Source organism: Haliotis rubra, unplaced genomic scaffold, assembly GCF_003918875.1.
Source record: "Haliotis rubra isolate DU_JTF1 unplaced genomic scaffold, ASM391887v1 Scf157, whole genome shotgun sequence".
NCBI lineage: Eukaryota > Metazoa > Mollusca > Gastropoda > Lepetellida > Haliotidae > Haliotis > Haliotis rubra.
This window is the reverse complement of record NW_025765525.1, coordinates 518,792-546,427: the sequence shown is the minus strand read 5'-3', so window position 1 is coordinate 546,427 and position 27,636 is coordinate 518,792. Positions and strand designations below refer to the sequence as shown.

Below are 27,636 nucleotides of genomic sequence, written 5' to 3'. Positions count from 1 at the left end.
GAAGCATTTTTTTTCTCGGAAATGATCGCGCTCAAGATCATCGCGTACATGTACATAATGTCATGGTCTATGGAAATGACGTAGTACTCAAAACATATCAGTAGCGGCAACGAAAGTCGCCTACAGCAAGAGGTACACAAACTGTCCTGCTACTGATGATCTAAATGTTCCATATCTCCACCTTAGAGAGGTGAAGAAACCAAACAACTGGAATGATAAAGGTTGAAACATTCCAAAGACAGTAAGACAGCTTTTCTTTTTGTGTCCGTTAGGACGACCTTTAGCGCTAGGTAAGCTAAAGGTGCTGTCAGGCCTCGATTTGGGGAATTAGCTATAGGGAGCAAGCCTTGAAACCTTGAAACAAGAAAGGAGGCAGAGCTGTGAGATCCAGGGTTTATTCAAGCAAGTGTCCGTGCATGACATTCAAAATACATCAATTCATACATAATAATGACATACAATAATAGAAATAGTAATCAATGATATCCTAATACAGTTTATATCTAAGTCCGGTAATATAAGCAATGTGTGGTACAACAGGGTATGTACGGTAACTGCTTACAGAAACATAATACAAATAATACAACATTTTCTTGAGTAACTACGGTACTGATAAATAACATAACCTGACGGATAAATTAATCATCAACAACAATTGCAAAGAACAAGTACTGAGTGGAGCGCCCAACAGTTTAATTACAGCATGTAGTGCCTAGTTCATTAACTGTTGTGCGGATTTATGACTATTACGTTATGTCGCGCCTAATGCGTTAACTACGGTACCGATTTATGACAATTACGGTATGTAGTGCCTATTGCGTTAACTACGGTAGGAATTTACTATTATTACGGTATGTCGCGCTTAATGCATTAACTACGGTAACGATTTATGACTAGTGTAAGTTAATTTCCGTTATCAACATACATGCCTTGAGGAAATACGGTAAACGGCGCGAAGTGCTCAGATTTGACATATACCATTTAACTCCGGTATAGACTGTACACATTCTAACTGTAATGTTAACATTTATTTTCTCAATACAATAATTTCGGTAGATGCGGTAAGTGGAACTTGAGAGTGATATAAATATGTGTAACTACGGGGACAGACGATATAGTTTTAGCTAGAGTACTACTACTTTGTCCCATCCTGAATTATTTTTACGGTAAATGGATTTCGACGGTGATGTTGCTATTGGCAACGTGTAATTTCGACATATACGGAGTTAAGCCATGACCTAGAATATATGTAATGCTGTAGTGCTACATTTTTGTGCTTTACAAAACAAGACAGTAACTTAGTTAAATGAATACGTAATAATGTACTAGGACGGCGCTGTTGTCATTGGCTACGCGTATTTCTTAAATTACGGAGCTAAACAAATACGGAACGAAGACTGTAATTGCAAACTACACGGATTTGAATGTATATTTTCTGGTAATATGAAGAGTAGACAATACCATTTTCTACTGAATACGGTAATGTGATTCGCGTATAAACTGTTTTGTACGGTATACAACTGCACGCGGAACGGAACGTTTAATACATCATTATTCAAATTCTTATAGTGTTGGTGAAATATCAAAACACAAATGTTGGCTGCTATACCTATCATGTGAGCGCGTATCTGAGGTAAATCTACACGAATATCATTTGATCGGCGGACTATAGTAAAATACATTAAACTTCGTCTTTGCTGGAAATGATTGTATAAACTCTCGGAACTGTTTTTGTGACTAAGCTACTAGAATCTAGGCTACTGAACGAGAATCTAACCTGCATAAACAGATCTAACACGCAAATGAATAAAACAAGACAAAGACTGGGAATACACACATGTGTGTCGAAACATAGAAAAGAAATATTCGTTTGTACATGAAAAACATGAACTTGAGGAGCCAACGACGCAATGAGCATAAATAAATATCCCTGGATAGTGCCTAATAATTAATCAGTTATCTAGAACTAGCATTTGCAATGAAAAAGTGCTTCGATGTTGTAGGAATAATTCTAACCTGACTCTAACATTTTCTAGACGATAATTACAAAGAAATAACAAGTGAAACATAAACAATAATAAAGTTTAAATGTTTCTTACCTTGAAACAAGAAAGGAGGCAAAGCTGTGAGATCCAGGGTTTATTCAAGCAAGTGTGCCTGAGATGGAAGAACCCAGGATTTTATACCCCACAGCTCTACTCGTTTGTCATTATCAAGTTTCTATAAAGTTGAAGTTTCCATATGCGTTATCTACCCTATGCTGACAAGGTTTACTACACGAGGTAGGTGGTAAGAAGATGATTACCTAACAAGGTTTGATTTTCTTTATGGTGTAGCCACGGTCAGCTTGCGCCAGCTGCTTAACAACATATCTGTCAGCGCTTGACCATGGCATTTACGACAGGACAAAGAGGATGGCATGATGGTAATCTCGATCTTGTTCAACAAAAGTTGATTTTCGATTACTACTTAGTTGGTGGTAGACATGCTCCTGCTGGGATGGGACTACTTATCTGTGCTTGACCAAGGGATGTACCCGAGAAGAAAGGCCGGAGCCGACACAGCTCGCTAGCTTCATCTTTGATTAATTAGTTTAAGGTTGGCGTGGACGCGTTTGCTAATTGCCTACTACTGCGCTTGACATGCGGGCCATAAACAAGACAGACTATGCACAGAGACTTGCACCTATACAGGTTTCCTTCGTTAAGAATAATTTGTGAAAAATATAAAAATGTATGAAGAAATATATGCACTGTAATAACAGGATACATGGTGTTCCATCATCTACGGTTGCAGCATTAAGTCGCAGCTGGAAGTGTCGCCGTCGTCGAGGTGTACGTCGACGTCACGTCTACAACATCTCCGAAGTCGTATGTGACGGCAATACACTCGTTGAGCCACAACTGGAGAGAGCTTTTAAGCGGATACGGTGCACAATATGTACTTTCATAATTGTTTGTCCAAATAGGATTTGTTTTGCATATCGGTTCAATTCTGGGTTATTATATTTTCCATAGGGAGCAATATTGATCATCGTTCTGTCATGTTTTGTATTTGCAGGTCAAGTTTCGAGCTCGAAATGTGAAATTGATGTAATGATACCATCGCGCCATTGCGGTCATAATGATTACAAGTTTGTGCGATATTGTAGACACAATATTGTATACTGGGTTGTTTTTTAAAACATTTACATGATCTTTGTCGAAAGTAGCTCCACACGCAGGAAGGTCATGAAAATTTAATGTGATTTGGTGTGTAAGTGTTTCTAGAATGTCATTCCGTGCAGGAAAATTAACATGTTGGTTTGTGAAAATTGATGCCGTGCTGGTAGATTGTCATGATAGGTGTGATAGTTCTTGGTGAGTTTATGTGAGGAATGGCTTGATGCCGTTCTCGTAGATGGTCATGTTGACGTGCCACTTGGTGTGGTGAACGCCGGAGAATGTGAGCATCTTGATCGCCTTCCTCACGTTGAGTGTCCGGAGTCCAAAACTGTCCTCTTTATACCACTGAGAAATTGATCAATAAAAATATACAACCAGGGTGACAATAATACAAGTTATACCACTGTGGTGAATTTGATAACTAGTATAGCGCCTCGGTGACAGTAATAACCATCACACGACTCTGGTGACGATCAGATCAGTTGCACCAATTATGTGTAGAAAATAAGAATAATGAATTTGCTTAAGTAAATAACTATTACGACACCTGTGACGCTAAATACATTGTATTACTGTGGTGACTAAAGTAAGAACCATATTACGAATAATTACGTTGATACGAATAGCTGTAAAGAATTAACAACAATATTATCCCTATGGGACGATAATAACATGTTACACCACTTTGGTGATGAGGATAACAATTCTTACCCATAAAACAACATCCAACAAATAAACATTAACATATCCCGAACACTTTTGGACCTTGGTTTCAAGATGAATGGTGAAGGCAGGCAGTCGTGGGCACGAGGTGAATGAAAACTTGTGTTGGATTTCAATAGAAAATCGTTGATCATCATTATCAGAGCACATCATTTGCCACTGCCTCCTACAGGTCATACAGCTAATGCCTCCTGAGCGTCGAAGACGTTGTTTGGAAGCCGATGAATTAGACAGATGAACAGGGATGCTGCAAGCGTGTTTGTGTCAGCCAGTATGCTCATCAGAGAAGGTCATCGACTATCAGCTATCGGGGAACCAGCTACCCAGCGCCATGCAGGTGGTCGACAGCGTTCCACCAACATGTGGCTGATGGTCACGTCAAATGGACTTTTCCCTAATGAATCTAGATACTGTCCGAGTGCTCAAGTGTGGCGTGGACAAGTTAAATGTTTTCGGGATTCAAATATTGCCGAAGATGTGGAGGCGGTTGTCCTAATTTGGAGTGTGGTCACTAAAGCTAGAAGAACCAATCCCTATATGTCCTGCAGCGGGGCATGGGGAGAGATGTGGGCTACAAGGATGGCATTTATATGTGCGTGAGCCTGTATGCTGTTGCAATTGGACCGGCTTCATTCTAATGATGCACGGTGATGATGCACGACCTAATCGTGTCAGGGTAGTTGATGAATTCTCAGAACAAGAGACCATTATCCTGAAGAAGTGGCAAGCCTATTCACCAGACCTCAAGCATTTCGAACATATGTCGAGCGCGCTGTTGATCGCCCTCTCAGGACGCAGTGTCCATGTGGCAACTTCACAGGAACCCACCAATGCTCTTACTGAAGAGTGGAATAATCTTTCTTTGGCAAATGTCGAGACAATGATGTGAACACTTATTTTCAGTGATCTGTCTATATATTTGTCACCACTGTTTTACCTTTTATGTTCAGTGGAACATGTTTGGGATTATTGGATTATTTCTAGCGTTAATTTCACACAATTGCGTCCAAAAATATATTATATGATTTTGTGGACTTGTGCAGCAGTCAGTGTCTAACAAGTATATGCATCGATGACGCTGGACCTAATCACACGCAAGGCCTTGAATGAAAATGTTTGAGGTATCTAATGGAGTTACACGTATTTGATTATAATCATTTTCTAACAATATAAATCAAATATTCTTCGGTATCATTGAAGAACGAAACCTTTCTACTAACAGTATGAGGAATACCTACTCGTTGGTCCTCCATGGGTAGAACTGCCTCACTGGAGTTGAACATCCCGAAGTGTCTGTTGTTAACAGAAATGCCATATCTATCTATACTCAGGGAACCGAATAAGGGAAAACATGAAGTACAAGTGTTCCTTATTTACTTCCAGATTTCCACCCACAATGCAATATAAAGCATGGCAAGAAAACCGGGAAAGAGTATTGGAACACTTGCACTTTCGTGTGTTCCTATATTCGTTGCCATGAGTATATATACTCTCCCCAAAAAGAAACGCACATAGGAATTTCAACTGTATTTTTATGTGTATATTGAAACATCTTGTAGGCTTTATGAGTCAATGAAATATAGCGAAATTGCACACTGGGAATGCAGACTTATCCGTCTTTGGCACCAACTCGAGGAAAGTCAGTTTGAGTGTCACATAGAGACGTGTGGTGGCCCTGAAGTCAATACCTCGTGTGACCACCGTGGGCATCCAGAACTGCACGGCATCGCCTCGGCATCGCCTCGGCATCGAACGAATAAGTCTCAGAATCTCGTGTTGCCCAATCGCAGCCCACTCTGCCTGTAGTGCCTGTGCGAGTTGCTGAAGTGTCTGGGGCTGAGGGTTACGGCGTCGCACCCGTCTGTCCAGGGCATCCCACAGATGTTCGATCGGGTTGAAGTCCGGCGATCTTGAGGGCCAGTGGAGCACATTGATGTTGTGGTTCTGGAGGAAGTCTCTAGTTTGACGTGCTGTGTGGGGCCTGGTATTGTCCTGTTGAAACAACTCCCTCTGGCGATCAATGATTGGAAGGAGGTGTGGGCGTAGGATTTCGTCACAGTACAGTTGAGCTGTCAGGTTGCCCTAGATCATCACCAAATCACTTCTCCTACGGCAGGTGATCGCTCCCCACATCATAACACTGCCCCGGCCGAATCTGTCCACCTGGGGAACGCAAGCGTCGGCGAAACGTTCACGTCGACGTCCGTACACCCGCATTCTTCCATCGTGTAGTTCCAATAGAAATCGTGATTCATCACTGAACCAGATTCTACGCCAATTCGGTAGGTTCCAGGCCGGAACGTTGGTGCACCATTGAACTCGATGTCGACAATGTTGTTGTCGAAGCACAGGGCTAAAATAAGGTCTTCTGGCACGTAAACCAGCCTCTCTCAACCTGTTCCTGGCGGTCTGTGCACAAAGCCTCCTCAATCCGGGTATTTGTCGAGCGGTACTGGTCGCCGTAGCTGTTCGATGACGCAGGTGATGTACCCGGATGTAGCGATCCTGCGCCGCAGTGGTCGCTCGAGGTCGCCCACTACGAGGGGCATCTGCTACCGCATTCTGCCGGCGATATCTCTCCCAGAGCCGTGAAATGGTGCTTTGGTGAACATTCATGCGTCGTGCAACTGCACGTTGAGACTGGCCAGCTTCAAGCAAACCAATGGCGATATGACTGTTGGCTTCACTTAGACGTGGCATTTTGCGTTCGTCAACAATATTCCAAATACAGTGAATAATCGACAGACAGCGATCCACCTTTTATACCCATCATTGAGACTATCTGATCCCCAACTTTCACGTGCATTGCATGTGAATTGTGTATTCTGTGACACTACACGCCGAAATTGAAAATCATGCTGTTAAATACGGGTATTTTACGGATGCTGCGTTTTGTTGTGATGTTTCAAAACATAAACACCTTAGGACTCATAAACAGAGCAAAACCTTTTGTAAAATGAATCACGTTTTAATTCATTGCTACATGAAATTGCTATTTTCATGATGCGTTTCTTTTTGGGAGAGTATATACCCACCATGTTATAAACATCTTATATTCATAACTGACATATTGCTACATTGAGGTTAAGGGAGGAGATGCATATATCCCTTGCATGAATGGCATAGATGGCAACTTCGTCTTTATTGCATAACACAACGTTTCTGGGCTACTTCTTGCCCCTTGAATCACCTGAAGAAGGGCATCACCAGAAGAAGGGGCAAGAAGTAGCCCAGAAACGTCGCGTTATCAATCACCTGAAGAAGGGGCAAGAAGTAGCCCAGAAACGTCGTGTTATACAATAAAGAAGAAGTTGCCATCCATATACTTGTCTTATATATTCACCAACTTCTAAATGCCTCTCAAGAATCTCAAGTTCATAATAGAAATAACAATAACTAAACTCACTGAGCCTGCATTCGCTGACCAACTGCATGCACATATCAACTCCATGGTCTAATGGACGGTGACAAGCACTGCTGTTTTTCATGGTAACGATATTCAGTGTTTTTAGAAAGGCCGAGTGACTCCATTACTGGATACTGATACTATAGCAACATTTTGGCCATGTGTATACATGGGTTGTTCAGGGTTGTATAGCCCAACACGTGCCCCGATTGTTGATGGTAACTATGGTTGTTACAACCCAGAACCTACCCGGTCTGCCAAGGGGTGATAACTCCGTCATCTGGCCCACCAATCAGCACCAATTTCTTCAGGTGCGAGAAGTTCTGCTTGTACGCTGCAACGATGAGTAAAATAGTGAGTTAAACAGAGAAATCAGAAAGTTATATTTAATATAAACAGGTCATACAGTCAGAAGATAAACATCGTGACTTTTTTGTGTAGAAGTTTCTAACGTGGATCGGATACCTATTTACACTCGAAACCTCTATATTAAAAACAGGAGGAGTATGTGTGTCTCCATTCAGCAGTCACACAATGGCAAAACAGACGCGACTCTTGGTTATATCAGAAATTATAGAAACTCACAACGGACATTTATCCTGAATCCACGGACTTGTGCATGGTAAGACGGTTAGGTCCCGTAAGTCCGACCTTTGGATGGGTGTAAAATCAAACTGGTCGGTTTGGAGGGGTATGTCGTTTAGGTCGACTAGTTCCAGACAATGGTTTTTACAACGGTACGGTTAATGCTAAAATGTTCATCGGAAAATAACTGAACAAGGATCTAGCTTTGAAATGTACTTTTTATTTGTGCATTCATTGGGGCAGTAATTTCTATTCTCTACATGATAAATAATACATATAAATAAAGTTGATAGCTGTTTTAAATAAAATAACTTAACAGATGGTTTTATTTTGATACACACACAAATTATACATTAAACTATCCATTGTATTTATATCCAATGTGCTTATCCCATTTCCACTTTGCTATGTCATGGAACATGGAAATTGTAAACATTAATGGAAATAAAATATTGTTTAAATCTTGTATTTATATGTATTAAAGTAATTTTTATATTATGCATTATCATCCCGGTTAAACCAAGCTGCTGGTGCGGCGCTAGAAGTCATATAGTGACCATATCACTTACTCCATCGGGTACCCATTCATTGCTAGGTGAACAGACACTTTTGAACAAACTCAGTTGCCGAAGGTGAGACCAAAAGTGTACTTAGTTGTGGGGCAGGACTGAAGTCCTAGAAACTCTCAGGAGTCAAGCTGTCACACGCGGTCACCCATCCAAGGGCTCTCCGTGGCCAAATTTGCTTAACTTCAGCTGATTTGAGACCTGGGTTCGATGCACAAGATTACATACTACCACAGATTGAGTAACATCAAAAGTCGAGCCTCCTGTACGTTACTGAATTTTCCAGAGCACTTTATGGGTATATAAATATATATATTGACACACTGCTGTACACAATATAGTATGACCAGAAATTATTGAGAATTTTAGGAATATGTTTAATTTATGGAATACTGTAAGGGACATTCTCGCGATCTCGCTTTCTCGCGATCTCGTCCTTTGGAAACAAGCTAAAAATGCCAAAAGTGCGAGAATGCGAGATCGCGAGAACGCGAGATTTTACGAATGTCCCTTACAGTATTCCATATTAATTGGATTTCTAGTATAAACAACCTTGACCAGCTATCAAGTGCTTGGTTTCATTCAAGAGAGACAACTCCGTTAATCATTTTTCATTAGTTTCTGAAGAGTTATCCCCCTTTGTTTACTTGCTAGCAGACGACATTTTCAGTGATTCTCAATATGGATGATTTAGAGAAGAGGAAGTTGATTTTAGAGTATTATAACAAGGACATCAGATCAGCTAAAGTGATTTCAAGTAGAACAGGCATCCCTTTGTCCACTGTTTATCGTGTTTTGAAAAATATTGCAAATGGATATGGCATTGAGCACCAGGGAGGCGCAGGTAGGCCCAGAAAATTGACTGTCGATGACTGGAGGCGACTTGGTAATCATGTGTCTAAAAACAAACGAAGGAGTTTAGAAAACTTAAGGCTGGATATGATTGATAGAGGAACTGTGGCTGTCTGTAAGGAGACAATTATAACTGAGCTACATGCAATGGGTTGGCAGAAAAGTCGAGGAATTCCATCACCGATCATGAAACCTGAACAAAAGGAGCGAAGGTTGAACTGGCGCTTACAGCATGGAAATTTTAACTGGGACAATGTGATTTTCTCAGATGAAATTTCTGTGTGACTGTTTCCTAATACACTGAAATTCTGGACCAAACAAACTGAAAAACCTTTGTATCAGCCCCCAATGTACAGTCCGAAATTTAACGTGTGGGGTGGCATCTCTGTGTTAGGGGCAACGCCCCTCTGTGTATTTGAAGGGAATATGAACAGTGAGCGGAACACAGATATTCTCGAGGGACATTTACTTCCATCTGCTCACGTGTTCTATGTAAAGTTTTGGATTTTCCGGCAGGACAACGACCCAAAACATCGTTCAAAGCATTCACAGGCCTGGTTTCGGACCCACAATATGACATTATTAGATTGGCCAAGCTATAGCCCTGACCTAAATCCAAATGTCAATAAGAAAATCTTTGGGGACTTATGAAGGAAAGTGTCAATAAGAAAAATCTGACAAATATTGCTGAAATGAAAGAAGAGGTGGTCCGATATTGGGACAGCATGGACCACGACTTTCTAACTTCTTTGATCAGTAGTATGCCTCGCCGGATTGAAGCCTGTATTGCTGCCCATGGTGACTTGACAAAATACTAACTGTTCACCTGTCTTTGAATCTGGAATTATGTTCTGCTTATATTTAAGAAATACAGTTCGCTTTACCACCATGTATAGTGTAATAAAACACTCTTTCGCCCTGAACTATTATAGTTAAAGTACGAGGACGCTTGCGTCCGAGTGCTAAATGTAATGGATGAGAATTTGTTGTGGATACGGACGCTATATTTTCGTTATTTTATGTTCACGGTGAACCAAACCATCCCAATTCAAAAGTTCCCCAATGTGAGCGGATGCAGTTTGGTAGTTTCACAATTTACAAGAAAAATGACAACGTATTACAGGTGAAAGCACGTAATAGCGATTTGGATGGCCCTATCCGATATCTAAGTTAGTTCTTAGATTCCCATATTGTCCTGTTTGTGTAGATGTATTTTGACTAATTTTGCATCGTTATTACCAGAGTACTAGCCATATCTTCAAATGTAATGAAATTGCTGAAAATAATACACCATTTTAGTTGACGTCATTGCTTGTTTTATGCATTTTTATGACGTCGGAAAAAGACGACACTGGTAAGCTGTTTAGTACATATCTCACCTAATTTCCTTTAATTGTGTGAAAGGTCTCAGCTTCTATGTCAGAATTTAAGACTCTTTAGACAAAACATAAAATGACTGATTTTTCCATTTAAATAGTGTCCTGAATATATCAACAATTAGACAGTTTGACTGTGTATCTTTTTTGTGAGAAACACGCGCACCTGTTTGGCATCAATTTAACGTAAATGAAAATAACATTTCACAACACCCGAATATTTTGTTTAGGATAAGAATTTTCTTTGTTTATGATTATGTGTCTGTTTCTCTTCATAAGTATGCAATGGAAGATGCAAAAGATAGCTTTTTTATATATGGAACTAGTACGTACTATATATTAGAATATGGATGTAAGATTTGTCCAAATTAAGACTTATGACATGGTTTATATATTTTAAACAATTTTCGTATAAATATAGTTAGAGTTTGATATCCTGTCATCACAATATTTTTAAATCGAATATGAATTGATTATATTATCGAAAACAATGATAGTGAATCATAAAACGTTTCCGACAAACGCGCACCTGGCCAATCAATTTACATCATTGTTTTCTCTATAAACCGACACACAAATGTGCAAAAACATGACAATTCCTTTAAATATGTGTGCATATACATTTCATACCATATATAAATCATTTTCATTAATATTATCAGTTTTACTTATAAGGTTGAATTAAATCGCCGTTCATTAACCTGTTCATGTGAAACTGCAATATTAGTCCAAATGCATTGAATATTGTACATCATCGGAACTAACGCAATTGCAGTTATGGCTACGTTTGATCTTCTAACACTTGTGTAAAAAAGGTTTAGAATATGGTGTATTGCACTAAATATGTCAATTTCCTATGTAAATATGATTCAAACAATCAAAAACTTTCAAAGAATAAAACACCGTAAACCCTATACGCACGTATGATATGATATTGAACATGGCTAAATGTGGATACTGAAGTCAGTTTCATGAAAAAGTATCTGAACTATACGCAAATATATACACCATAATACTGACAGTGTAATCGGAAGGATTAAGGCGATTGTGTTTACTCTTGTTCAACCGACCTTCACCTCAAAGAAATTGCCTAATATGCACAACAATGTTGACGTATGACATCACTACCGCTGACCGATTTCTTACAAAATGGCGGCTTTGCTGACAAAGGGTACACAGGATTTTGCGAGAACCCTTCCATTGATTCAGGGATCGTTTGTCCATAAATATGAGATGTAAGTAATCCAGAATGATTCTGACTATCTGTGTATTGTTATATGTTTTATCGTTTTCACTAAAAGTAAGAGAAAAAAGACAGAAATCCAGATAATTTACCGTTGTCGTTCTGCGTGATTTTCCGTCAGTCATGGCGTCACGCTGCACGGAAACTTTGACAATTTCTTATGAATTATCAAATCATTGCATTGTATCTATTTATAATTTCCTATTTCTTGCTACGATACTCTTTCCATGCATATTCCAAAGGTATTGAGCCATTGCAAACAATGAATAGACGGATGAATGTTGGAAAATTTCAGAAAATGCTAGCACAGTGTAAAATAGGTTTTGTCTTTGTTTACATTTCGAACCAGCGCAGTCTTTCGAGCACAGCGTTCGTTTTCACATAAATATGTTTCGTCTCATTTTATCTAGACAGTTGGCATTGGTGACAAAGACCACTTGCAGTTTGAGTCTAAAATGTATGGGAGTTTATTGATGCATTTTTCGAAGCTGAATATGAGAATATACGTGATGTAATATGCGTCTCAATACCGGCCTTCGCGAAACGTGATTTTGTAAACACTATCCAATATGGCGGAAAGCGCTCTACGGCGTTCGTATAAGTGCATTTTGGAAAACATCCCAACCGATTCTAGATTCATCGGCAACGTTTCAGAATTTTACTTAGCGATTTCATGTAAAACTGATATGAGTGATCATGAATATGTTATTTTTGAAATTCAATACTCCCAGTAATTATCCGGTTTTCACATTTCAAAACATACAGCAAATAACGCTGTGAATCGCGATTTCGTACTGTGTCAAAAATGGCGACATTTTCGATGAAGCCAGTAGTGGTATGTAGGCCTTTTGCCGGACATTTTCCAATGGAGATTAACATAGGATTTACTACCCCGACAAGTCGAGGACAAATCACGCGAAACGAAAGACCCCCACCCCCAACCCCCACCACCACGCGGCGCGCGACACTTCACAAGCTGAAGTGGAGCGGAACAGCTTGGAGCCAGAGTCGCTGACCACCCAAGTCGAGACAAATCACGCGAAACGGTCCACCACCACCACGCGGCGCACGCGACACTTCTACAAGCTGAAGTGGAGCGGAACGGCTTGGAGCCGGGGAGTCGCTGACCACTGAATTTGACCATCATTAAAGCCGTCTGCATAATATCACAATCAGCACCCATCAATCAGGTATTTGTCGTATAAAGGGTTGTGTGTATATTGTCATACTGTAGTAGCGTCCCCCACGTGTTCCGCGTTAGACATCTCTCTTTTTGATGGGAGTTGATTGTGATATTATACAGTCAGTGGGTGGGGTAGATGAGTGGGAAAGGTATTTGTCACCCAAAGATGTGTGTATACTGTCATGCTGCAGCTGCTTCCCACACGTGTTCCGCGTTAGACATCCCTCCCCACTCATCTACCCCCACCCACATACACGAACCCAACCGCAACCAATAGAGACGCGGTTTTGAACAAAAGGCGCCCCTCCTCCGAAGGAAGAGGGGCTGATGATGTTAGGGTGAGAATGGTTTGGATCTATGCGTGATCTTTATTGTCTCATGTCGGGTTGCATTGTATAGTCTTCTTTGCGTATTTTTCCTCAGTTCTGGAAAACCGCACACTTTCATTATTGTACCGCTCGTGCAGACTTTTTGTGGTACTCAACATATCGGGATTCGTAACACGTAAAGTCACACCCGCTACAGTGATAAATAGTTTTATATCGGTTGAACTATCCACAACACGACATTGTACTCCTCTATTCTCAACTAACCGCTCGAAAACCATGAACCAAGGCTGTCGTAAGTCATCATCATCACTATCATCACTGGAAGGAACGCCCGGTGTATGAACCGTGGTATCGGGTTTTGCTTTTACCTCACCCCGATAATGAGACATGTTCAAATTGTGATCCCCTTGGTTAGCTTAAAGTTACTAAGTGAAATTCATGAAATGACTGAATCTGAGTGTATCATATATTGATAATGCATTACACCCATTCATCAACATAAAATATAGTACACAAACAAAATGCCCAACCCTCCCCCCACTTCATTACCCCGTGAATGCTCTTCAAACCCCTCCCACATCCACTTCTCCCATCATCATGCGGTCAGTAATGACCAATCATTGCCTTGGTGTGACGTAATTAATCAAGGAATGACACCGCGCGGGTTGAGGTTATCTTACGTACATAAAAGGTCAGGTCACCGGTCACTGCTCACCTTACCAGTACACAGCAACAGGAGAAGACAGAGAGAATGACAGAAGCGTTGACGACCACCATCCTCATCACCATGACCCTGGTGATGGGAGCATCAGCGATGGGCAACATTGCATCACAGTTGCCTCAGCGTTGCATCGTGCAACACAACATCTTATTGAACTGCCTTGGGACCGGGTCTAGAGACCTGATCGAGGGCTATCACCCGAAAATCGTGCGAGTGAGGGGGAGTGGATGGCGTTCACCATTCTCCATTGACGGACAGGCCTACCCAAACCTGAAGTACGTGGAGCTGCGTCACTCATCCGTTTCATGCAGCGAGATCACGAAACCCGACTACGTCACAGTTAACGTTTTTGGTTGGGTTATATGCCAACAACACGTAAGCATTATCGAGCCCGGAGTCGCTGACCACCCAAGTCGAGACAAATCACGCGAAACGGTCCACCACCACCACGCGGCGCACGCGACACTTCACAAGCTGAAGTGGAGCGGAACGGCTTGGAGCCGGGAGTCGCTGACCACCCAATTTGACCATCATTAAAAGCCGTCTGCATAATATCACAATCAACACCCATCAATCAGGTATTTGTCGTATAAGGGTTGTGTGTATATTGTCATACTGTAGTAGCGTCCCCCACGTGTTCCGCGTTAGACATCTCTCTTTTTTGATGGGAGTTGATTGTGATATTATACAGTCAGTGGGTGGGGTAGATGAGTGGGAAAGGTATTTGTCACCCAAAGATGTGTGTATACTGTCATACTGCAGCTGCTTCCCACACGTGTTCCGCGTTAGACATCCCCTTCCCCACTCATCTACCCCACCCACATACACGAACCCAACCGCAACCAATAGAACGCGGTTTTGAACAAGGCGCCCCTCCTCCGAAGGAAGAGGGGCTGATGATGTTGGGGTGAGAATGGTTTGGATCTATGCGTGATCTTTATTGTCTCATGTCGGGTTGCATTGTATAGTCTTCTTTGCGTATTTTTTCCTCAGTTCTGGAAAACCGCACACTTTCATTATTGTACCGCTCGTGCAGACTTTTGTGGTACTCAACATATCGGGATTCGTAACACGTAAAGTCACACCCGCTACAGTGATAAATAGTTTTTATATCGGTTGAACTATCCACAACACGACATTGTACTCCTCTATTCTCAACTAACCGCTCGAAAACCATGAACCAAGGCTGTCGTAAGTCATCATCATCACTATCATCACTGGAAGGAACGCCCGGTGTATGAACCGTGGTATCGGGTTTTGCTTTAACTACAGTAATTCTGCGTGGAGCAGACATTCTCATCAAATACAGAAAACTACCCCAGCACACTCACACAAGGGAAGTGAATGAAGAGTCGAAGGAGAGGTTTGCTTTATTATGAGAATTAGAAGTATAATAGTAGTGGTATTTATCGAGACCTCAATCATACCTACGTCAGAGGAGAATTATTAGTATAATAGTAGTGGTATTTATCGAGTCCTCAATCATACCCACGTCAGAGGAGGGTAAAGACACTTCGGAGTAGACAATCACACTATGGTGACAACGTATGGACATAGTACAGTTAGTAATAATGTTCCAATTGAAGGTAAATCGCTTACCAAGCGAAATATATATAATATAACTGCGCTGACTTGACACCACAATGCCGATACCCTCACAAACGCAAACAGATTATACTTCATCTCCAACATTACTAGGAATTAAATACTTCATCTCCAAACATTACTAGGAATTAAATCGACCCCATCCATTTTTGACATCTCGAATCAAAACAAACCACTTGGCGTGGAGACGAGCCCTTCATTATACGTGATAAATACAAATCTTATCATTTTAGTATACACCATGTATCTCACCAATACCGCGAGCACACAGATCATGTAAAATGTCACACATTTTGTGTAACAACAATCAAACTACTTCTGTCATTTCATGAATTCCATTTTCATCTACATGTGGTGCACAGGGATTTGTGAAGTGTTGCTGGTGTTCTGGTCATACCATGCGTCAAACAATCATCAGGAGGTGTAAATGCTGCTCAAAGTCTCATATTTCCTGACACGATAGTTTACCTCACCCCGATAATGAGACATGTTGAAATTATGAGATCCCCTTGGTTAGCTTAAAGTTACTAAGTGAAATTCATGAAATGACTGAATCTGAGTGTATCATATATTGATAATGCATTACACCCATTCATCAACATAAAATATAGTACACAAACAAAATGCCCAACCCCCACTTCATTACCCCGTGAATGCTATTCAAACCCCTCCCACATCCACCTCTCCCATCATCATGCGGTCAGTAATGACCAATCATTGTCTGGTGTGACGTAATTAATCAAGGAATTACTCCGCGCGGGTTGAGGTTATCTTACGTATATAAAAGGTCAGGTCACCGGTCACTGCCCACCTTACCAGCACACAGCGACAGGAGAAGACAGAGAGAATGACAGAAGCGTTGACGACCACCATCCTCATCACCATGACCCTGGTGATGGGAGCATCAGCGATGGGTAACATTGCATCACAGTTGCCTCGGCGTTGCATCGTGCAACACAACATCTTACTGAACTGCCTTGGGACCGGATCTAGAGACCTGATCGAGGGCTATCACCCGAAAATCATCCGAGTGAGGGGGAGTGGATGGCGTTCACCATTCTCCATTAACGGACAGGCCTACCCAAACCTGAAGCACGTGGAGCTGCGACTCTCATCCGTTTCATGCAGCGACATCACGAAACCCGACTACGTCACAGTTAACGTTGTTGGTCGGGTTTTATGCCAACAACAGGTAAGCATTATCTTTCTTTCCGAGTGTCTCACACACACACACACACACACACACACACACACACACACACACACACACACACACACACACACACACACACACACACTTATAGAATATTATTATGTGTGTTTTACAACTATTTTTTGTTATTCATGTTACAGTCAACGTCAGTCACCTCTCCAGGAACAACAACCCCCAGCAACCCAAGTTCAACAGATTATACTACCACTCCAACAACAGGTTAGTAACATATATATATATATATATATATATATATATATATATATATATATATATTTAATTGTGTCTGTGTGTGCGTGTGTGTGCGTGTGTGTGTGTGTGTGTGTGTGTGTGTGTGTGTGTGTGTGTGTGTGCAGGTGTGCAGGTGTGAATGTTGTTTTTTTACCAGGCATTTTATTATTACAGCCACCTCTTCCCAACACCAACACCCAACAGAGACGCCCATGGATGGGAACACCACCACACACCAGGCTACGCTCAACAACTCCACTACCCGAGAGTTTGCGCAAGGTAAGTGTAATCATTATCTCCATCAAATATTCACGCGTTAATCGAGGTAGTATGCAACATGTAAAGTTGATGTATATATATTCCAGTCACGACGACTAACCCCGATCCATCCTCTACTTCCCATGATGGTGCCGCCGTTGCTGCTACCACTACTACTACTACTACTACTACTACTACTACTACTACTACTACTACTACTACTACTACTACTACTACTACTGCTGCTGCTGTCGCCACCACCACCACTATTATAACTACCACTACTACCTCCACCACCAACCTCACCATAACAACAACCCCAATCATCACCCCATTCAGCCCCATCGTAACAACATCCCCATTCAGCAACATCAAGGAAGACGAAACAACACAGCCGTATAATGTATCAGGTAGTATACCAACAATGCCACCAAGAAACGGAAACAAAGTAAATATGTATAATTTGATTATCATGTTCGTAGCGTTATCCGTTGTTGTGGGTGTGGGTTTCTGTCTCATTTATCGTTTGAGAAGCAAGATGAGATATATTCAAATGAGGCAACTGCTACCGGGTGTGAGGGAATTACAACCTATGGTTAGTGCATCTATGTCCCTTAACTCAATTGCGGTGATGGATGAGACGGAATGGGATGAGACCGGCTTCATCACATCATCCTCATCTTTATACGAGGAAGTTGGTAATAATGCTTAACATGATACACATGATATATTAAACATACTATACCCGTTATATCTTACAGACTCCAAATGGTTGTGGTCGTTTTGCGGTGTTGGACTTTTAATGGTTGTAATAATCACCACCACCGTATACTGTCGTCGTTGCAAATCAGCTAAGCGGGTGTGTTGTTATGCGTGTGTAACTAAACTGCAATCACACCACCACCCAATGAATTTTCATATGGAAATGATGGATGATGACATTATTACTACTGATTCAGTAATGTGAGGTAAGTCAACCATCGCGTCACACCTTAGGATAACTATTATCTATTTACTATCACAATGTAGATGGTGTTATTATTATAAAAGATGTTAAGTTGTAATTGTCTTTTTACAGAAATCGATGCGTGGATTCCACCAGTCATATCCGTTCTGGGACTTGGATGGGTCGTCTTGGGGATCGCGTGTGCCTACTATTGGGGGGTATGCAAACGGTGCCGCCGAGGCCGAGGGTGTTGCAAGCGACGAGAACAACATGATATTGAAATCGACATGTTAGACATTTCGGAAATAGACAGAGCGCGACGGCAGTCACCTTCGGAGCCCGCGATTATCCATCATCGGCACCTCGAATAGATGCGACTTTGTGTGTGGAGGTGATTGTAACTCGCATTATCTATTACAGGCATCGCAAAGTGTGTGATGGAGCTCCTTCTCTGGTTTGTTGCTGGGTTCGCTCTTCTCATGAGGGAGAGAATCATTCGCCACCTTCTGGACTATGTGCAGCGCATTCCCCAACAGCTGGTGCGCTTGCAACAGGAACAACAACAGCAACAACAGCAACAACCCCACCAGCCACACCACCAGCTTGCTCCGCAACACCCCCAACAGCTCCAGCAACCTCCACCAACACATCACCAACAACAACAACCTCGTTCACAACAACAGGTGGAAGCGAACCTTCCACAGCTCCCCAGACGCTCCACACGTCGAAGGAGAGCGCCAAATAGACTATCCTACTGATTGCAATAATGTGTGGTGTTTTATTTGATTGTTGCGTCATGTATTGTTAATGTAATTGTGTGTGTGTGTGTGTGTGTGTGTGTGTGTGTGTGTGTGTGTGTGTGTGTGTGTGTGTTTGTAAGTACTTGTTGCGATGTATATAATTAATGTATTTGCGTGAATATGTGTATTTCTAGTCGTAATCACCATAATGTAGAATAAATCATATTTTTTTTTTACACTAAACACATTGTCTTTGTTCTTCTTCCCCTCTTTCACCCAATATCACAACCCGCATCATATAGCTGGAATACTGCTGAATGCGACGACATAAACAAACTCCCATGTTTGTGTGTGGTATGACAACGGATCCTTGGGGATGACAATACGCTCTCACACGCATAATAGTTCGTCTGCAAAATGTCTCGTTTCACGAGTAGGATTGGTTAAACACTCCCCAGAGCTTCCCACTGCTGTTACAGAGTATGATCCCGCTTTCCGGATCTTCACAATCAACCAACACACCACATTATGACACTGATTATTTTATTAACAAATGAAATCAGATGGTGCTTACATTCAGCTAAAATATCCACAATCAAAGGGTGTTCCATATATATAGGGGGTCAGCCGTGTCGCAACATCCATCAGAGGTGATGTAATGAGCACTGCATTTAAAAAAGAACATCAAATCAACATAGTCATAGAATTATGTCACATCAAAGCATATTGGAGAACATTTGCTCAGAGAGTGCATAACACTTGTTGTATGTCATACATTAACTGTAAAGAACTCCTCCATTAAACCCAACAACCACACTGTTTAACATTACACAACAACTCCGAAGCGATGTAAAGTCAGAACATCGCAGTGGAGAAAGTTTAACAGAGCAACTGCGTATTCTTTGAGCGGGGGGTGATGACTTTAGTATTCCAGCATTATGACTGTCTGGATGCTTTATACCCTCGCGCTTCGCACTACGGCGACGACGACGAAGTCGATGAGCAATTTTGTCACCCCTCCCCGTGTTGATCTTATTTTGAATAAATCGTTCTTTCAGAGCGACACCATTTCTTCGTGATCGTCTTCCGGGTTTGAGTGGAACTGATAGAGGCAACTTCCCCTTCACATCACGCATCCTACTCAACCTTGAGTTTTTTGTGGTTTCGTTAGCAACAACCATCGTGAACCAGTTAAGGAAGTCATCATACACTCGCTCTTTATCCAATTCGCGACACACATGAACAGAACGAGAACCATTGTCCTCTCGGAACCTTTCCAAGAGTGAGTAATAGTGTTTCTGCAACACTCCCTGATAGGACTCGAACTCGGACCCAGCACCTTCTTCCTCTTCTCTATTTCGAATCATTTTACGCAAGGTACATTCAGCTATGGGGGTATCTATAAAAAATATATATTGACATGACCATTTCTCCCAAGTCCGCGCGCACCTACGCAACCGACTCAATAGATAGGCAGCTGAAAAAGCCGACAAATTCCCCACCTCGCGGTTAGTATTTATGAAAATCTCCGTCGAATGTATTCCCCTTTCCATTAGCACGGAGTTGAATTCATCCCCACAAACTCGGGAGAATTGTTCCTCAAAGGAGTCCATAACATGCAGCTGGAAAGCAACCATGTTCGACCTTTGATCGTTGTAGAATTCGAGTAGAGGATTCCAAAGTTTTCCGCTGCTATCCAAAAGGCGGGTAAATTTATCCAGAGGCTCGGGTAGACAGAGCGTATTCAATGACGCCTCATTAGCGATCTTACGTTCCAGGAAAGTTTGCAAGAGCGTTGACTTCCCACACCCAATTAACCCTTCTATAGTCACCACTACTGGTCTCCCCCCATACGTCGACATCCTTTAACGGTTGAGTTTGTGATGTTTATGCTCGTTCTTAAGTCAAACTCGAGCTTTAGTAGATAACGTATATAAAGGGAGGGGGTGTGACTCTGTCTATGGAACATGTAAGAGTCATATCATACATACACATACAATACAGGAGGAACCTCCCACTATCGCAACACTCCATCATCTCTGTGTGTGTGTGTGTGTGTGTGTGTGTGTGTGTGTGTGTGTGTGTGTGTGTGTGTGTGTGTGTGTGTGTGTGTGTGTGTGTGTGTGTGTGTGTGTGTGTGTGTGTGTGTGTGTGTGTGTGTGTGTGTGTGTGTGTGTGTGTGTGTGTGTGTGTGTGTGTGTGTGTGTGTGTGTGTGTGTGTGTGTGTGTGTGTGTGTGTGTGGGCGCGTAAATAAATGGATAAATAAATAAATAAATGAATGATACACTTACCTCGCGAGGAGCTCAATTATTGTGATTGTTAGCCAAAATCATGCTCAGTATGTGCGCTCGCCCACGTCCGAGTGAGGGGGTGGAGCTGAAAACGCAATGTCACAACATTTTTTAGTAGATGATGTAAACGTATAAATATTATTATTATTGTTACTATATATATATTCATTTACACACACATCTCTCTCTCTCTCTCTCTCTCTCTCTCTCTCTCTCTCTCTCTCTCTCTCTCTCTCTCTCTCTCTCTCTCTCTCTCTCTCTCTCTCTCTCTCTCTCTCTCTCTCTCTCTCTCTCTCTCTCTCTCTCTCTCTCACACACCTACCCGCGGTGGTATTCGAGTCCTCCTGGGCGATGGGTTTGGTGGAAGGGTGGTAGCGGGGTAGTAAACCTTAATATCCCCCTACCCAGAGGGGGTGCTCTCGCTGAGGGCTCCGCGATATACATCGAAGGGTTGTTCGACTCTCGAATGAAAAAAGCGAACGCCACTTCCTTGACCACTCCAAAATAAATCCACACCATTAAGGATAACAACATGGTGGGGGTGTGCGAGGGGGGTAGGCTCGCGAGAAGCAGTGAGCTAGGGTAGCCGAGAGAGGTACTGACCGACTGAGCGTCTAACTGACTCCTGAGAAGAGCGAACGAACTGGCTGGACAAAAGAAGAAAGAAAGAGGAAATATCAATCAAACGCTAGGTCCTCCCTCCAGCGGTTGTTAGGGGATGGGGGTATAGCACTCGAGTGTTGTTTTGTTTTTGTGTGTGTGTGTGTGTGTGTGTGTGTGCGTGGTTTGTGGGAATGGATAGAAAGGCTGTGTGTTACCAACGCAAAAACACTCACTAGCAAATGAGAACGTGAGAAATCGTAGCCTCTCACTTTCTCGCGTATGTAGTCACCCAAACCTACTCAATCTAATTCACAAATATCAATCAAAACTCGATTATGGTGTTTCATAAAGCATGATGTTTTAATGCGACATAGCAACCAGTGGGTTTGTTTATGTGTTTGTTAAAGTGCTGACACATGACAACCCCGTGGTCGGTAGGGTATATATATATCAATACAGAGACCTATCCCCCAAAAATTACGTCTTGCATTTTTACGAATCATCAGGGGTCGTCGGTTTACTAGGAGAAATGGAAACTCCACCTATGTCGGCTTTCTTCCGAGGGGAAAAAAGACCTCGCACCTCCCCCACCAAGGTAGACGACTCGGTTGACACTACACCCGCGGTTAAACTCATCAGGAAAGGGATGGTTTTCCACCAACACCATGATGATGAGGCCACAATCGTTGACATAAGCAGTGGTGAAGAAGGGGAGGGGGGTACCAGTAAGCTCCATACACCGTTGAACAAAGCCGAGCGAAGAAGTAGCGAAGCCGAACCATCTCGAAAGGAGGAAGCGGGGAGCACCACGGATGATGACGACGATACCGTAATAATTTTGGATGATGATGATGATGATGACCTTGACGACACTGATAATGATGACAAACTCTCTTGCTCTTCATCCTCCACCATCGAGCAAGATGGTGATGACGAGGAGGAAGAACTGAGCTTCAAATGGGGGCAGTGGGTCGTCATTCAGGATGCTATATCTGCCACTCTCAAAGTAAAAATTGATGATGTGATGGTGGTTGTGATTAAAAGAAACACCCAGAATATAGCCAGCAAATTGAAGATGCCCTGGATCATTGCTAAAAAGGTGAGTATTAACGTGTGTGTGTGTGTGTGTGTGTGTGTGTGTGTGTGTGTGTGTGTGTGTGTGTGTGTGTGTGTGTGTGTGTGTGTGCGCGCGCGCGCGCTCTCCTTCTACATAATATTGCGTGGAAAACACAAAAAACATTCACACGCAATGCGTTTTGTGTGTGTGTGTGTGTGTGTGTGTGTGTGTGTGTGTGTGTGTGTGTGTGTGTGTTTCTTAAGTTAATTTCCTTTACCTTTTTGTGTGTTTTTGTTTTTTTTTTGGTTTGTTTTTTCCCCTATCACTGCTAGCTCAAAGTTATTGTTTCACACCAACAGCTCGCAACCAACCTGGGGTTACTGAAGCGTCAACTCACAACCGTGAGGAAGAGGTACAGGAAACGAAGCCGTGCTGTCATGACATCCGGGTTTATGCTCTCAGTTCGTCCTCGCTTTAAGGTGACGTATTCAAAGTTCAATAACTATTGGTACGTCAACGTCAGAAGAGTTAGCAGTCGGAAGACCGGTGCTGAGAAGACTACCTTCAAGAAAAGTAATGGGGTGTGTCTACCCGTTGAAGATGCGATACAAGTTGTCTCATACATCAACGCCGCACGCACGTTCAAAGCGGCAAATAGGAAAGTAACCGAATAGAAGGAGAGAGAGAGAGAGTCATTTAACCATGGTGGGAGGAGGAGATGATAGGATAAAACCTCTCAACCTAATTAGATGTAAACGTTGCAATAGCTGGATTAAAGGAGGACGTAGCAAGTACGAGAAACATTATAAACTGTGTGTTTCGAGATGTAGATTAGAATGTTTGAAGTGTCATGCAACATTCAACGATAATACACGCTTCCATAAACACGTGGACAGCAACAATTGTGAATCAGTAGCATCCACCTCTTCGACGGGTGACAACACCATCAACAACAACAACAACATCAACAACAACCAACATTCACATCTTCACGTTTGTGTGCATTGTGGGAGACAATTCGCTCGGAAATGGGGGCTTAATGTTCATTCCCGACTGTGTAAGCACAACCCAAACAGGTCGACGTTGAGGTGTCGGATCTGTTTCAAACCATTTCCAGATAGACGAGCGATGTGGAATCACCACCTCGAAGCTCACCCTCCTAACAATCAAAGGGGAGGTCAACATGAAAACAACGACAACGATGAGCATGGTCGCTTACAGCCACAACCATGGACAGCAAATGAACGTCAGAGACCTTGGACAGACGAGAGCGGTGAGATTGTAGACCATCCATTACTGAGGAATTATACCACACATAGGGATATAATACTGCGTCCTCACCAGACCCAGGGCAATGTTCACCATACTTACAACTTCCCACTAAACGGAGATAACATCGATTCTATCGACTTTTCGGGACAACTCGACTACATATATCAAAACGAGCAACAATCATTCAAGGTGAACGTAGCTTTCGGTATTATTCTATTGCATGTTGAAACTGGTGAATATAGATACTTCATAGCATATCGCAATAACCAGTTATTTGACAGACCGCGGTTCGTCACAAACGCGAGTTCTATTCGACGGATCGTATCCAGTATACATCGGAAAAGCATGGATGATCATGTATTGACGCAAAGACCTGACACTAAGTGGATGCCCATATTCGTCACTAACGTGGTATATTCTGTGTACCTGACTAATTATGTTCTGGGGAGATGGGGTTCGGGTGGTGGTACAATCCCACCCTGGATTCGGAAAAAAAGGTGTTTGTTGTTGACTAAATCCCGACACGAGGACTCACTGTGCGCGTTTCGTTGCTTAGCTACTCACCTACGGATGTGTAAAAAACGGAAATTTAGGAAGCGAAATACAACTGTCTCACCACAACCTATATGGAGCGGAGGCGAAAAAACCGCTCTCAAGCTGTTCCATGAATGGAGACGATCCACGAAAAATCGTAAAACTAATAAGTGTAAAAAATCATTTTCAGGTTTAAAAGTTCCAGAAGACGTACCCGCATTTGAAAAGTTATTTAATGTGCGAGTGAACATTTTTACCTTACAAGACATGGGGTATTCTTGTAGTCCCATATATCTGTCTCCCATTGGTACACCCTGTGCTGGGGGTGTTGGGGATCTAAATATGAATTGTTACAAAGGTCACCTTTCTTACATCACAAACCTCAGTTCGTATGCGCGACGTTATAAGTGTAGACATTGCGACAGATGCTTCAAAAGACCCGGTCAGGTTCGACAACATGAAAAAAGACAATGCTGTAACAGGACTAAGCTGATATTACCTGGTGGGTACATGAAAACTCAGCAATCGGTTTTTGAAGAGTTGCAAGATATGTGTGGTGTTAACATCCCCGATGAAAACAGGTGTTATGATTTCTTTGTGATGTTTGACATGGAGGCACTACTGACAGCTCCCAATGAAAAAGCTAAGGGAACAGGTAACACGAGATGGTTGCAAAAACATCATCCCATATCAGTCAGCGTCTGTAGTAACGTACCGGGGTACACAGAGCCTGAGTGTATGGTATGTCCGGATACTGGTGTATTGTTGAACAGTATGGTGACATACATGAGCCATATAGCGGATGAGGCTGGAAAACGAACAGAGCATAAACTCGGGGAAGCGCTCAGAGCACTTACACAACAAATAGAGTTTCTCACAACACTTCGAGAACGAAGTGAGACGTCCACATCCCAGCGAGAGAGCAACTCCTCAGGAAGAAACATGATTGTTGCTCCTCCCACGGGATGTGATGATGATGATGATGATGATGATGATGATGATGATGATGATGATGGTGAAGGTGAAGATGATCCCCCATCGAAAGCTATGTTAAACAGGCTTGCGAAACCAAACGTGTACCACACACTGTTGAAGAAAGTTATGGAAACCGATGCGATCATCCCTGTATACAACGAGTGGGATGATATAGATGATGCTGATGTGGAGACGTTGGTAGAACGTGGAGAAAAATGGACCCCATCACATGCTATTCATCTAAAGAAACTACATCGCCTGAGGGAACGGGCATTACTCTATTGCCACCAGGTTCCTGTTTTGGGGTTTAACTCCTCCAAGTATGACCTAAACCTTGTCAAAACACACTTGGCTCGTGCGCTCTCACTAATTGACTCTAGTCGAGATGGGTTTATCGTCAAGAAAAACAACCAATACGTTTGCATAACCACCGATCAGTTCCGTATACTGGATCTTTCTCAATACCTACCACCTGGTACCAGCTACGCTGGTTTTTTGAGGACAATGAAAGTAGACCAGTGCAAGGGATTCTTTCCATACGACTTTCTAGATGATGTCAAACGATTGGATGAGCCAGGTATTCCCCCTGTAGAATCTTTCTGGTCGGATCTGAAACAAGTTAATACATTATTGGATCCAAACGAAGAAATATACAACAACCGTCGTCGAGAAAGGGGAGAAAAGGAGTCTGCAGCAGAAACGCTAGCAGCGCTGAAGCTCAAACGTGTACCTCCCTCCATTGAAGAAAATTATGCCTATCTGCAGAAGGTGTGGGAGGAAAATAATATGCAGACGCTAAGAGATCTGTTGATTTGGTACAACAACCTCGATGTCGAACCCGGTGTGACAGCAATATCACGACTAAAACATTTCTATTGGAAGGAAATAAAAGTGGACATCTTCAAAGAGGCTATTTCTATACCAGGTGTTGCGCGAAAACTCTTGTTTAAGACAGCCAATGATTCCGGTATTGGGTTCTCCTTATTCAATCAAAAGGATAGTGACTTATACGAGACTGTGAAGCAAGGCATATGTGGTGGACCTTCACTGTTGTTTACTCGCTTCCACCAAACAGGTGAGACCTATCTGCGAGGGGATGCAAACAAGCTGTGTGGGAATATAATCGGACTAGACAGCAACGCATTGTACCTTTATTGTCTAGCCCAAGAACTACCAGTATCCCATTACATTCGGTGGTTACCAACGGTGGATGGGAGGAAATTCACCTCTGTAAAGTCGTGTGAAAAATATACAGCATCGCATGACTGGTTAGACTGGTTGGCTTACACTGAACATAAACAATTGACACACAAGATGAACACTGGCTCTGAAAAGCGGGTAGGACCATACCTAGTTGATGGTTATCATTTGCAAACAAACACCTGTTACGAGTACAACGGTTGCTACTGGCATGGGTGTTCGAAACCGGGTTGTCGTGTGGGTGAACGCATGCGAACAACACCAACATCACTGGAGCGAGCTGAGACGCGTCTTCAAAGAACGCGAGAGAAAGAAAAATATATAAAGAATGCTGGGTATAGTCTTGTGACTATTTGGGAGTGTGAATTTAGTCATATGAAAAAACACAATAGAGAGCTGATGAAGTTTCTGTTTTGCAAACAGCATCGATTTTATGGTAAGTATGGAAACAAACCTGTCGCGGGGAGAACCCTGTTGAAGGGTGTGCGCGAGGGTAGCTTTTTTGGATTGGTGGAGGTTGACATTCACGTGGCTGCTGGTTTGTACAACCACTTTTCCGAGA

At 42.4% G+C, this 27,636-nt stretch overlaps 2 protein-coding genes and 1 long non-coding RNA gene across 6 annotated transcripts in view; 1 reads left to right on the top strand and 2 right to left on the bottom strand.

Annotated features, from left to right (window-relative positions):
• Window positions 1–2,995: 2,995 nt before the first annotated feature.
• Window positions 2,996–27,636, bottom strand: part of LOC124271057 (lysosomal thioesterase PPT2-A-like) — a 58,289-nt gene continuing 33,648 nt past the window's right edge. For 2 of the 3 annotated variants that reach the window (XM_046706123.1, XM_046706125.1), the window contains exons 7-9: window positions 7,543–7,627; window positions 5,126–5,180; window positions 2,996–3,509 (exon numbers count right to left, since the gene is read on the bottom strand). In XM_046706123.1, coding sequence (XP_046562079.1) covers window positions 3,366–3,509; window positions 5,126–5,180; window positions 7,543–7,627 — 284 coding nt within the window. In that variant the 3' untranslated portion in view covers window positions 2,996–3,365. The remainder of the gene's footprint in view (window positions 3,510–5,125; window positions 5,181–7,542; window positions 7,628–27,636) is intronic. The other variant, XM_046706124.1, reaches the window with a different exon arrangement.
• LOC124271056 lies at window positions 15,981–19,363 on the top strand. 2 transcript variants are annotated; one of them, XM_046706122.1, is made up of 4 exons: window positions 15,981–16,945; window positions 17,107–17,185; window positions 17,372–17,476; window positions 18,534–19,363. In XM_046706122.1, the coding sequence occupies exons 1-4, from the start codon at window positions 16,601–16,603 to the stop codon at window positions 18,770–18,772; spliced, it is 768 nt and encodes a 255-aa protein (XP_046562078.1). In that variant the 5' UTR covers window positions 15,981–16,600; the 3' UTR covers window positions 18,773–19,363. The 2 variants fall into 2 exon arrangements, with proteins under 2 accessions (XP_046562078.1, XP_046562077.1); XM_046706121.1 differs by having other exon boundaries at window positions 15,981–17,185; window positions 18,534–19,362.
• On the bottom strand, window positions 19,668–26,480 carry LOC124271058. The gene is made up of 3 exons (XR_006896935.1): window positions 26,344–26,480; window positions 21,434–21,518; window positions 19,668–19,806 (listed from the first exon to the last, which is right to left on the bottom strand). It is a non-coding gene; the product is annotated as an uncharacterized LOC124271058 (long non-coding RNA).

Bases quoted from the DNA above. Each gene is read 5' to 3' on its own strand.
- LOC124271056 (XM_046706121.1), top strand. From the start codon at position 16,601: ATGACAGAAGCGTTGACGACCACCATCCTCATCACCATGACCCTGGTG. The intron at 17,186-17,371 runs GTTAGTAACATA...TTATTATTACAG, and splicing joins TACTACCACTCCAACAACAG to CCACCTCTTCCCAACACCAA. The intron at 17,477-18,533 runs GTAAGTGTAATC...GTCTTTTTACAG, and splicing joins TACCCGAGAGTTTGCGCAAG to AAATCGATGCGTGGATTCCA.